Source organism: Anas platyrhynchos, chromosome 1 (genome assembly GCF_047663525.1).
Source record: "Anas platyrhynchos isolate ZD024472 breed Pekin duck chromosome 1, IASCAAS_PekinDuck_T2T, whole genome shotgun sequence".
Lineage (NCBI taxonomy): Eukaryota > Metazoa > Chordata > Aves > Anseriformes > Anatidae > Anas > Anas platyrhynchos.
Window position 1 is genome coordinate 110750747 of NC_092587.1, and position 13128 is coordinate 110763874.

General features: G+C 44.8%; 1 protein-coding gene across 1 annotated transcript; it reads left to right on the plus strand.

The window, feature by feature from the left end:
- Positions 1–339: 339 nt before the first annotated feature.
- Positions 340–12350, plus strand: IFNGR2 (interferon gamma receptor 2). The gene is made up of 7 exons (XM_027449177.3): positions 340–581; positions 3798–3924; positions 4370–4545; positions 6339–6484; positions 7860–8013; positions 8808–8962; positions 11130–12350. The coding sequence occupies exons 1-7, from the start codon at positions 497–499 to the stop codon at positions 11301–11303; spliced, it is 1017 nt and encodes a 338-aa protein (XP_027304978.3). The 5' UTR covers positions 340–496; the 3' UTR covers positions 11304–12350.
- Positions 12351–13128: the final 778 nt, after the last annotated feature.

Genomic DNA, 13128 nt, shown 5'->3' on the forward strand with positions numbered 1-13128 from the left:
GGAGAGAAGGAGGGAGAGAAGAGAGGGAGGAAGGAGGGAAGGAAGGAAGGAAAGAAGGGATGAAGGGAGGGAGAAAGGAGAGAGGGGAGGGAGGGAGGGAAGAAAGAAGGAAGGAGGAAAGAAGGAAGGGAAGGAAGGAAGGGAGGGAGGATGGAAAGAAGGAAGGGAGGGAAGATAAAAGGAAGGGAGGGAAGATGGGAGAGAGGGAGGGAGGACAGAAGGGAGGGAGGATGTAAGGAAGGCAGGGGGGAAGCAGGGAGGCCATCACGGAGCCCAGCCTGCAGGCACCCAGCCCGGGGCCGCCCCAGGCGTGGCCGCGGCCGGGACCCGCCTCGCTGGAGGCGGAGGAGGAGGAGGAGCGGGGCCGGGGCGGTGGCTGCGGCCCGGCTCAGCCCCGGTTCCCCCCCGGTTCTCCGCGCCCGGCCCCGCTCCTCCGGGGCCGCGCTGCCGCCGAGGGGCGAGCGGGGCCGGCGCGACGCTAGCCCGGGGCCGGGCCATGCCGTGGCGGGCGCTGCTCCTCTCCTTCTTCCTCCTTCTCTTCATCCTCCTCCTCCTCGGCCCGGCCCGGGCTTCGGGTGAAGGTGCGTGGGGCAGAGCGCCGGGGCGGGCCGGGTGGGGGCTCCGGGGGGGAGCCACCGTGCTGCGGGGTGGGCTCGGGGGGAGGGTTGGTGCAAGCGCTGCGGCGTTTGGTGCGCTGTGCTGGCTGCCACGGGACCCCGAGAGCCCCATCTGGGACCCCGAGAGCCCTATCTGGGACTCCAAGAGTCCCATCTGGGACCCCAAGTCTCAGGGGTGCTGTTGGGCTCAGCCAACGTGGGAGGCTTCCCCTATCCAAGCAGAGCCTGAGCTATACAGCTGAGGAGCCAGCACGCTTCTGCCTTTGGGACGGATCCCCACAAGCAGGCAGGAGCGGCTGTGTCAGCCCTGGCCGAGCTGTGTGTGTGCTGCGGGGTCATTGCTCCGCTACCCTGCAACCTCCGCGCCCGCTCCTGCTCTCCCCTGTTTGCTGATGGCTTCCCAGGGAGCTGCTGTGGTGTTTGGCCAGCTCAGGGCCTCCTCCCCGTCCTGCTGGGGCGTCTTTCTCCCTGTGGAGAAGGGGGAGCTGTGCCTTGAAATCCAACCAGAAGCAATGGCCAGCTGCTGCCGGCCATCCCCATTTGGCCACATGCTTCTGTTAGTCATTTTTTTACAGGCTTTGCTGCCTGCCTGGCAGCGTGAGGAGCCAGTTCAGTAAGCTACGACAGCTGAAGTCCAGCAGAAAAGAGAAAAAAAAAAAAAAAAAGGCTACTTCCTTCTTTGCCAAAATGGTGCATCCCGAGGCTGATGCAGGGTTCAGAAGTCACTCGGGAGCAGGCACAGAGGCTGTGAAACCAGCAGCTAGGCCAGGCTGGCCTGGTTTCACTCGCCGTAACCTGTGGCTTCACGCTCGGCTATGTGAAAGTTTTGACTTGTGGCTTGAAGCGTCGAGAAGTGTGGGTATCAGGAGGAAAGAGGCTGAGGCTTGTTTGGCAGGTGCTTTGAAAGCAGCTTCTCTGTGGGCAGGGAGGAAGGAGGACAGGGCACTTCTGCCCATCCCTGGGTGAGGTGGCTTGTGTTTGGGGCGTGTTTCCAGGACGCTTGCATACGTAGGTGCTTTCTGCCGAAGTGTGTGCTCTGTTGCCTTGGTAGTACAAATTAATGATCCTTAAAGAGTTCAGGAATTTACATTTCTGAGTGCTAATCTAAGGTAAGGTAAGGAGGGTGCAGTCCTGATAGCAGAGAAAATGAACCATCTGCCCTCATCCTTCATTACTCTATTTTATTTTTTTTAGAGGGAGAAAAAAATTCTAATACTTGTATTTTGATCTGGCAACCTTCTTGAATTTTGTAAAATTAGCTTGTATCGGATGTCTGACAGTGCAGATTACTGATGGTGTGAGATACCTTGCCACATGCCAGACCAGCAGCGACAGAATCTCTGTGGCTAGAAAGTGAAAACTTTTCTTGAATGAAAGTTTCCAAGTAGCTTTTAAAATACACAAGATTAATAGCTTAGGTAGCATTTCTAACTGTAACTTTAAAGAATCTCAAGCTTACAAAGCTGAACGGTGCCTCTGCAATGTCATGTAATGTGTGTTTACTTAAGAGCACTACACGAAAGCTGTGGCTAAGAAACTAGGAAAATACCCAATTAAAACTTGGAGAGTGTAACCATTTTTTTCATATTTGGGACTTGGGGCTTAATGCACAACTTCATGAAGATTTGTATGGTTTCTGTCCTGTGTGTGAAGGATGTTAAGATGCTGGTGTTAGGCCTCTTCTTAAAGGTAGCACTGTCGGCAGCAGTGACAAAATCAGATGTGGAAATAAAAATTCAAAGCTATTCCAATATTCCCGCAGAAGGATGGGCCAGAATTCCCCATGAGTGCTCTATCTTCAGATATTTGTGTATAAATAAACGAACTATATCTTAGGAGAATATTGTCTTGAGAGCAACACCAACGAAAGGAAGCCTTACCACGTGGGCTATCGTGTCACGTCATGGCCATCTTTGAGCTTTGGACCTGTAGGCCCAATGTGCCTTGTGGAGTAGGTGATCGCTATGTGGACTGATACTAGCCAGGCGTGGAAGGACAGCCTTCTTCCCTCAAGGAAAGGCAGGCCGTGAAGGTGCTTGTCTCCCTCCTGAGGGGTTTTGGGGCTGCCTGCAGAAAGCCCTGAGCACCTGGGCTGGTGGCGGGGGGCTGGCTGCAGACCCCACGTGCCCCTTCCCACTGAGTCACAGCAGTTCTGTGATTCACAGAGTGAGGTTTTTCTGGTCATAAAAGACGCTTGATAACCGTGTTTTCATCTCTTCCTCAGCTCAGCCTACGTGCTGGGTAATCTTGACATCTTTGGGCTCTCCCATCTCCTTATCACCGTTCTCCTTGCCTTTCAGTGGCTTGGCTTTGCAGATAGGCCAGCTATTGCCTCTCTCCATGTGCCTTTTTTACAGCCCCAGCTCCGTGCCTGGCCTTTGGCAGTGCCAAGCAGACGGCTGCTTCCTCCGCCCTGCTCGGGGTGGCAGGGGGGTGCCCGCTCCCTGTGCTGGAGGACTGCCATTTGCTTTCAACTTCTGTGTCGTTCACTTCCTGACAAGCTGCCTGAAAGCACTTGAGGTCTTACATCAGTCCCCGGACCGTACAACGTGACCAAATTTGGCTGGATGTGTTCCTGCTAGTGGAAGATGCACCTCTAACAGAGGTTTCTGTCCTTATCTGTGGTGTGACACCTGTTTCAAAACTGGCAACGCTTCAGGCTCCCAAATAGAATGGGTGCAACCCTAACCCTATAACCCTAACCTGTAATCATGAATATTTAAGTTGGGGAAGAAACATTTTCTTCTTCCACTGGAAAAGTTTGCTCAAAAGCTTCATTGAAGCAACCTTGACGCTTTCAACCAAGCTAGCAAGAGGCAGATTATCCAGAAAAATGTGTTCTGAGTTGGTAACACAGTAGGGTCGAGAGAGAACTGAAATAGCGACAAGTGACTGCGGACCCAAAGTTACGGTTTTTGGGGGGAGTTGGATAGGGTTAATTCTTTTTTATTGGACTTGATGGTTCCGGAGCTGTATTCTATATGGAACAAATCAGTTGCAATTCAGTGCTTTGTGGATAGCAGGGACTTAAATGTACCAGTGCACTTAGAAATGGAATGAGAAGTGGTTTTGCCTGCAAAGCAGCTAAAATGTAACGTGGTGATGGAACTTGGAGACAAAAGGTTAATTAAGTGTACTTGAATGTTTTAATAATTATTTTTATTTCTTTTCATGTTTTAGACTCTTCTCCACGTTTACCAGCACCCAAGGATGTAAAGGTTTATTCCTATAACTTCCATAACACGCTGAGGTGGTCTCCTGTTAAAGTAGAGAGAGGTGTGGTGTTATATACAGTCCATTTTAAAACGTAAGTAAATAGTTCCAAAAACCAACCAAACTGATTTTGCTCTAATCCAGTAACACCCTTAGTTTTTAAAAAGTTGCTGAAAATGAAGAAGCATAGGAATGAACGAATGAGTTGTTTATTACAGGTTTTTTACGTGTATCTGACAGCATCTTCTGAAGTCTGAGAATCTCTTAGCCTCTGACATTTCCACTAAATTGAGTAAAGATTGGATACCTGAAGAGCACCCAGCAAAGCTGCGTGGTTTCCCATGTCATTCTCCCTCACTAATTGTAGTTCTGATACTGAAGGGGTGCAGGTGCTGAAAGGGCTGTAGGATAAACGCTTGTGAAAGCAGTAGTTTCGTTACATATCCTTTTGTTACTAAAGTCTTCCAGGTGTGTGGGAGTGTATTTCAGAGCTCAGCTAGTTGCACCATTCTGTATTCATCCTCTGGTTTGTGTTGCAGAGGGGCCTTTAACCAGTGGGATGAGATGAACTGCACCCGCATCGCCCGGACTGAGTGCAGTTTCCCCCTGTCACTGAATGAGCGTCTCTGGACGTTTATTTTGCGTGTGAGGTCTGAGCTGGGGCAAATGACTTCTGACTGGGTGGAAACGGATCCATTTGTGGCAGAGAGAGACAGTAAGTGGCATTTATGATTTCAGTAGGTCTCTCAAAGGAGACTTGTGTCATCTGTTCTGTGATTTTTCACTCTATGGTGTACAAGAGCTAAGTGAGAGAACTGTAGGTGCTCAGTTAGCAACAACTTCAGAGAATCTCAGTACATGACAAGGAATTTGATGTACATCAGTTCCTCTGCAGTGGTGTTAGCAGCACATTCCTTCAGCAGGTGTATTGAAAGAAAAACCTGTTCCTGATGAGTTTCCTTGCATGGCCAAGCCTTACAAGAGTTACGACCTGCATTATGTTAGAGAGTTTTTCTTATTTTCTCACTCAGCACTGGCACATGCACACACGTACCCCCTGGATTTGTGGCAGCCTCAGTGCAAACTACCTGTTTCTGTTGAACAGATCTCTTTTCTAACAAGCCTAAACTGCCATGGCTACAGTTCAGGAGGGCACACTTGAAATCCTATTAAATGTGTGAACAAGCATATCACTGTTCTTTGTAAGAACAAAGGCCTTGCCTTGCTGTGATTGCTTTCAGGATTCAGAGAAGATAAATGTTGAGTTTAAAAAAGCCTCCAAAATATTAATGAAGCTGCAGAACAGTCTTTTAGGTTGCATTTTCCTGTAGGCTGTGATGAGTAACGGTGCTCCATATTGGGAAGAGCCTGATGCTTTCCCTGGTAATGAAGAGCACACGGGGGTGGGGAGCTGCCTGAGTCCTGACTGAAGAGTACAGCTGATTGTTTGCGTAGGGGGAGGGTGGTATCTCTGGGGAGTTAGGAAGGCTAATGGGAATACAGGACAAAGGGGTGGCTTGGTCTGGGGAGATGCTTGTGTGTCTGGTCCTTTGGGGGTAGGAGGGATGTTATCTGATCGTTGGTGTGTGACCAGCCGTGGGATCAGTTGCCAGACACCCAGACTGGGGGCCGTTCTGTGCCTGTACCATTTGGATCGGTCCTGCTTGAGACAGCAGCAAAGGGAATTAGTGAGAACACGCACCGAGGCGTTTGCAGTTCTACAGAAACAGGAAGTAGAAAGAAACTGAAATGTCTGTACCAATATAAAGATCATGGAGGCCAATCTTCTCCAAAGTAACAGTAACAGAGCAGGTTCTGATGTTTTTTTGAGGTGAAACAAGCAATAATTTAATGCAAGGATTCATTTTTATTAGTAGTTTCCCCCCTGTAGTATGCAAGCAGCCAATTATTTTAATATATGCACTAGTGTTTTATTTTGAGGTCCTGGAGTGCTTTACAAATGCTGATAAACTTAACTAATGAAGGAGAAACAAAGGATAAATGACTAGTGACCATACATAGTCTGTGATTGCACAAGCCTCTTGTCTTAGGAATGACAATGCTTTGTAAAGTATTTTCATGATTTAGACCTCAGAGTACCTCAACTTCCAACCTGTTAACCCCTCCAAACAATGTGTTTTTAAAGAACATGGAATATGTGGTTTAACTGGCCATTTGAAGAAAAACAAATAAAAACCTCTATCATCATTATCTACAGGTAGATTCAGATCCATACTAGTGAAGATTTACTTAATTTCCAGGGAGAGTTACCTAAAAAATTTATTATCTAATTTCATTTTTGCTTTCAGGTATTTTTTATGTTGCGTTTGCAATACAAGATTTCTTAAATGCATTAAGTAGTTGAGAAAACGTTCGCTTTCTTGAGGAGAAAGCTGCTGATACCTGGTGTATTTGCTGAGTATAAGAGGCTCTAGGTCAAGCTGGACATGCTGTGATGAGCTGTTCAGCATCCCAGAGGTTCACTGCTCTCTCTCTGCTTGTTTTCAGCTACCATAGGGCCCCCTAAAGTGAACAGCGTGATCGTAAGCTCTGACTCACTGCTCATTAGCGTCTCACCCCCTTTTGAATCCAAAGAAGGTACTGTCCAGTATAAAGTGTCCTACTGGGAGAATGCAACGACTGCTACTAAAGAAGTAAGAATTACGTCTAATTTATTTTGTTCTTAATGCCTCTGTGACTACGAGGTAAGTCAGCATCTCTTGGCAAAACAGCAGAAATGGAGGAAGAAACCAAACGTGGTTTGTTTTTTTTTCCTCTAATAGCAAAGGCCACCACTTGGTGGCCTGAAAATGAGTTATTCTGGTCATTTAGCATAGCACTGAATGTGTTTAACAAAACTTTCAGGAAACATCTGTGGTTTTTTTTTTTTTTAGTTTCCTCTGTATGAAATCAGGTTAAATTGCATTGCTGTTCAAATAAGAGATCCACAAAGTGTCGAAGGTGGCTTAAAAATGGCATTTAGATTCCAAAGTTTACTTAGGCATTTTGGAAAAAGCTAGAGAATACTTGCTCCTTTCCTGTGCTGGGCTTGCTTGTGCTGGTGGCTTCAGTATCAGGCTGCCTTGGCCTGGCACTGCCTTTTCTCCTAGGGCAGAGAAAGACAGATTTATGAGAAACGTGGTGGACACAGGTGGGATGAGCTGTCCCTGTTCAGACTGAGACTGAAGAGGGTTTGATGTATTTCATTGCGTGCCTGTGCTGCTGCCTTTTTTTTTTTTTCTTTTAAATAAAAATAAAAAAGGAAGAAGAATTAAAAAAAAAAAAAGACATTCTCAAGTCTAATGCTTGAAAAGCAGAAGCAGAAAACATTTTTCAAGCCTTGTGCATCAAAGGCCTTGCCAAATCTGAAACGCCTCCACTTCCTTCCTCCCTTGCACAAGCATGTATTTTTTCTGACATGTATAAAATACTTCTGTGTTTGATGTTCAGATAAGATGTAACTCTTGTATGATAATTCAGGCTTCACTGAGGTCCTTCTTCCAGCCCCTCATAGGTTAAAAATCCACAAAAGGTTGGCCTTGGAGGTTTTGTGCTGTCCATCAGCTGTTTTTCATGGCACTAGAAGGAGCTGACGTGGCTGAAGCTCTGCACTGAAGTGCACTTCTGCCAGCTTCCTCCAGTGCTGGAGACATTTCTCATGGCTTGCTTTTTCTTCCCCCTTCTTTATGTTATATTCACTGCCGGAGGTGTCACAGAAGCTGCGTGAAAGCATCCAGCAGTGTGTCGTGGATAAAGCGAGACTTCACATCAGTTTCTATGCCTTTGCTGTTCATGCTCGTGTAGATGGTTTTACATGGTCAGGCTTCATTTCATTTAAAAAATAATAAAATTTCAAACACGGTGAAGTAGGAAAGTTGAAATATATTTCACTCATTCTCTTGAAATGTGAAGGGAAGATGAATTATGGAAAAAAAAATGGTTTTTTGAATGATAAATATGGGGAGGAGAATTGCATTGAAGGCCGATTTTTATAGTAACACCTCCATTTTTCTTTTGTCTTTTAAACAGGAGATGTGGGTGAACAATGCACTGTTCAAAATCGAAAATCTAAAGCAAATGACACTTTATTGTTTTACGATTGAAATAGAACTGGTGAAGTATTTACATGAGCAGATCCCTGGACTGCAGAGAATCCCGGAGTGTTACAGAACTCCAATGAATGGTACAAGTCTGTTTTCGTTACTTTTCTTATATGATGGGGATGGGTGTAGGACATGAGCCTTAGCTGGTGTAACTTGGTCAGTCACGTACCCGTATTTGGCAGGTATGTTAAGAGGGCACCACTGATGGTAGTTCACAGTTGTCGTTAATGGCAAATTAATGAGGAATTTTTCAGTCCCTAGTTGAGGGTCTTTGTTATACTCTTCCCCTTGTCCTTTTCTTTTACAAAAGCTGTTACGGCCACATAAAATATACGTAAAAAGAAAACACAACTACTTGGTCATTAGAGGACACTGTTGATGAAGGAGATGGTGTTACTCATGCAGATCCTCACCCTCAGCCACTGCCTCCTGCAGGACAGGAACATCCCCCTCCTCTTTGACCATCTTTCTTTGACATTTTTTGGGTACAAAATATAAAATAGGACAAGGGAAAGAGGAGGCATCTGCAATCTGCAAGGTAACAGCATTTGTCCCTCTCTTGAATCCTGCGTGATGTCCAACACCCAGACTTCGCAGAACCTCAGCGTGCTTTAAAAGCACGGGTACACGTGTAGGTGAAACCTGCTCGTGGGGTTTCTGGTGCCTTGGGCTGCGTGGGTGAGGGGAGGAAGCTGGTGATTTCTGGAACCACAGAAGAAGCTAATAAGGTGTTCGAAGTGCATCCATAGCAGGGCTGCGACCTTAACCTGGGAAATCATAGCTTGATTGCCGGGGATGCTAAATTTCAGCTTGCTGTGTGTTGCTTTCAGTATGATGTTGTACAAGTAAGAACCAACCTTGTTTTCTTTTTCAGAGACGACCAGAGTTGTGTATATTATAACAACATTTACGTTGGTTGGCCTTGTTTTAATTCTCATGATAATCGGTTTGTTTTTTCTATCGAGACACCACAAAACAATCAAGTATTTGTGTCAGCCACCTTTAAAAATCCCGTCACACATTGAAGAGGTACGTGTAGACATTTTATTTCTCTTCCCCCTCCCAAGCCCTCCTGCAAAAGACAGGGATGGTCTTGGAGCAAGCATGAACGAAGCTAGTTGTTGCAGAACAGAAACAGATATAAGCAATTGCTGATTTAAGTATAAAATGTTTGCTCTAGTGTGATCTCCCATTTTATTCCTCTTCTACTCATCTGTGTTATTTTATTTTCTGTACTAAGATACAAATACTGGTGTAATCCTGTTACAAAACTGGAATAAGGTTCTCTTCCTTGTCTACACCTTGTCCACCCTTTTCTTTGCTGACCTAACTCACGTACACTGAATCAGTTGCTCACTTTAGTCAGAAAACTTTTGTGTGCTGTAGAACGTATGTAAGACCTAGGTCTCTGATTAGAAATTAAATACAGGAATTGGACACTGATCAATTCAATAGCAAGGACTGACTTGAAGACTAAAGGCTGCCTGGGGAAGTGTTCTTGGCTTTTTTTTTTTTTTTTCTGTAGTTTTACGCAGTACTCAGCTAAAAAATATCCCAGGACTTCTTTCTCATTGCAGCTCACGCATTTCTGTACTAAACAAGGTTGTTTCAGTCCTGATCATCTTCCCCTTTTTTTAAATATGAAATACTCTTTTAAATCAAGAACTGTGCTTAAAGTTCTTGCTCTTCTGTGTTTGTATTTGCTTGTATCTCTGTGCCACAGCAGTCCATTGTACAATGTTTGTTCTTTGATTGCAGAGCTGTTTTTCCAGATTTTTACAGAAAAATAGGTAAATGAATCTGGACTTCTGCAGAGCAAATCATTTTCTCCCTTCCTGCATTTGACGGGGGCTCTGTGAAGACAGCTATATTGCATATCACGCAAAGCAAAGCTTTTTGCATGACAAGCAAGCAATTTCCTAAGTGTATATTTCTAAAAGGAATCAACCAGCCTGGGGCTTCTCCTCTTAAAACACTTCCCTTTAGTACAAAATACTAATTATTTTTGGGCAGTTTCATATGCACTTTTACAGGCTTTCAGAAAAATCACGTTTATTTTACAGAAGTATCCAAGCTTTCAGCATCAGACTTGCAGGGAGCAGATCTACCACAGAAACTACTTTACATAGGAAGGCAAAATCAAGGTTCCTTTATGTCTTGAATTTGTTAAAATATATGTATAGGAGGTTCCCATATAAGACATTTATTTTTAATACATATGAAGAAATAATCCTGACGCTTATTATCCTCGCCATGATCACAGAGAAAGGGGTGCCCTAAATTGAAAGCAGGGTTAATTTTGGCCAGTGACAGAGATGATTTGAGCTGTGGTCCTGTCTCAGCCAGATTATGGCAACTCCTACAGTATGAAACAAGCTTTTGTGTAATACTATACGCTACATCAGTCTTTTGAGAATGTGAAGGTTATTTTTTAACCAATGGCAGACTGCTGTCTCAGTACATGAGGTGGTAGGTGGCTCTACTTCCTCTCAAAATACAAGATCAATTTAGTAATAAGGAGAGTCTATGGGGGTAACGAGGAACAAAATATTTTCTCTGGACTCCATTTTTTTTCCTAACCTTTCCATGATTAAAAATTACATAAATTCACTGTAAAGCTGATGATTTACTTTTTACTTTGACATCCCCTCTGCCCCCTTCCCTCCAAAATTAACTGCAAGAGAGAAATGACACTAGAGTTTTCTGGTAACGATAAAAGGTGCAGATCTGCCTTGTTTCACGCTGAACAAAGCAGGATCTTCTCTCATTTGCCCTGTCAGTGTTTCAGACGAGCCATTAGTTGGTAGGTTCCTGCAGTTGACCCCAGCAGTGTAATTAAAAAAGATCTTTTCTTTTGTGCTTTGTTCTTCACTAGTAGGAATTTGCTTAAACTGACAAGAATATTAGCCACAGATAAGTTTATCAAAACTGATGAGGTGAGGGGCTGCTTTAACTTGCTTAAATGGCTGTTTGCCTTATTTTGTTGGGAAATGATGCAGTTTTGACTTCCTTCTTATTCAACATAGCCTAAAGGAAATCCAGCATAAAACACGCAGTTAGCAGCTGCGTTTGAATTCTGGTCTGCAACAAGTTGCCTGGAGCTGGTAGCACTTGCTCTGTCTCTGTAACTTCCAACTACCTGTTAATGTGGATAAATCCCTAAACTGCTGTTTCTTTTTTTTTTCTTTTTTTTCAGTATTTGAGGGACCCTAGCATGCCTCATTTAGAAGCGTTGGAGAACCACCCCGAGGAAGCTCTGCCCGATTCTTATTCTGTTTTGTATTTTGAAGAAGGAAGCAAAGCGTATGGTGACACTTTGGCTGAAGACACTCGTTCACACAGCAGCTCCAGTGAAAGTGAAGTAACTTAAGCGGTTCCGCAGCGAAAACGCCTGTTCCCAGTTGCTGCAGAGGCTCCTGCTTGCGAGGGGCGCTGTGCAGCTCCGTGCAGGACAGACAAGGAGCCCTGAACACATGGCCATGGGCAAAGACTTTTGCTTCCTGAGAATAAGGAACCTGAGCCTTTTTAAAAAATGTTTCCTGCTGTGCTACAACATTCTGTCTGCCAAAGAGACTGAAAAGGTGGAAGTTGAAGGGAAGTGAACACTAAATTGCTTTCAGACAGACGGTTATGGTTGTATCATCATTTCTCCCCCCCCTTGAAGCAAAGTACTGAGAAATAATGGCACTTTAGGGTAGGCCCTACTCTAACCTGGAACGTGTTAGGGAGAGAGTAATTGCCCATGAATTACTTCTACTGGGGTTTTTGTCTTGTTCTTATTTGTGAAGTCTGTGTTGCTACTTAAAGTGTATTGTATCCACCCCCCCATGCTTTCCTGAGTCATTCTAAATACAGGAAGTCTGCTGTGACTGCTGCTTCCCTCCAGGCAGAAAGGGCAGGCTAAAAGGAACCTTGACTGTACTTTACCATCTTTATCGCCAACCTGGGCAAAGAACTGCTACAACAAAGACAAGGGATGATAGTTCACTCCTCGCCCTTGGATCTGTGCCGTAATGTTTCTGGGAAGCATTAATCAGTTCCTGCTGTGAGCCGATCACACCCTTCACAGGGAAACAAGCTTTAAAATACGCATTTCTCAGCATCTATTAAAAAAAAAAAGCATCAATAATGATTAGACACTAAAAACTACTTTGTTGATGAGCAGGCTAGTCCTGTGTATCACAGGGTGACTGAGGGTTCTGTTTTGAGGCCCTCAAAGCAGAAACAGGACCACAACTTAAGCCATACATAACAATCCTGCAGGGGTTCAGGAGGTGTCTAATAAGGGTCAGAGACAAAATTACCTACTTCTATACTAAAAAAAAGATTGGTTTTATCCCACAAAAGACATCCATCTTCTTGATACAACTTGTTTTTAGAAAAATGAAATAAAATAAATTTGCTTGGTTGGTTACAAGTGACTTCTGGAGGATACTTAACAGGAGCTGTTCACAGAACCAGTCACTGCCACAGCCGTAGGTATCTGGGCTGCTGCTGTCCCACCCCTTCTGGGTACACACAGAGACTAGTGTCGAAAACCAACACCGGTTTGCAGAAGGTTCCTCAGTCTGTTTCCTGGAAGAACTACCCTAATGCCTCGTAATTAGACACCAGGCCAGGACAAGGGGATTATCTGAGGCTTGGCTTCAAGTCTGGTGAGAGCAAATAAAGACCCACAGGAACAACCGATATGCATAATGCAGGCCATAAATAAGAAGGCAATTAAGGCATCTTATGTGAATACAAAACACAACTTGCTGAATACACTTTACTACACAGACTATGTACTAAACTTTTGTTAGAGATGGTTATTTAATATTTCTTACAGAAATAGGCCAAAGTGGGGGGGAGGGGGGACTTTTATTAGGGGTAACTCAAAGGGTAGCTTCACAACTGCAGCTGGTCAAGGCAGAAAACCTAAATTGAGTAATCACTGCCTGTTGTGGACTCTGCTGAACTACCTGCAGTGTAAATACAGACCTGGAGTTAGTCTGATGAATGCCTGCGTGATTCTTACACAATAGCTCAGGACAGGGGAAGAAAGTTCTTCCCTGCTGTCTCTTTTTGCCTCTCAGCAGCTAGAGAGCATGACCATGCCGATTCAGAAATCAGAAGAGATGATCAGAAGAAAATCAGAAGAGTTGGACATCAGGAACTAGTTGCAGTAAAGCAAGCTGCTGGTAGAAAATGCAGGT

Coding starts and splice junctions, on each gene's coding strand:
- IFNGR2 (XM_027449177.3), top strand. CDS start 497: ATGCCGTGGCGGGCGCTGCTCCTCTCCTTCTTCCTCCTTCTCTTCATC. Junction 582..3,797: donor GGCCCGGGCTTCGGGTGAAG/GTGCGTGGGGCA, acceptor TTCATGTTTTAG/ACTCTTCTCCACGTTTACCA. Junction 8,014..8,807: donor TTACAGAACTCCAATGAATG/GTACAAGTCTGT, acceptor TTTCTTTTTCAG/AGACGACCAGAGTTGTGTAT.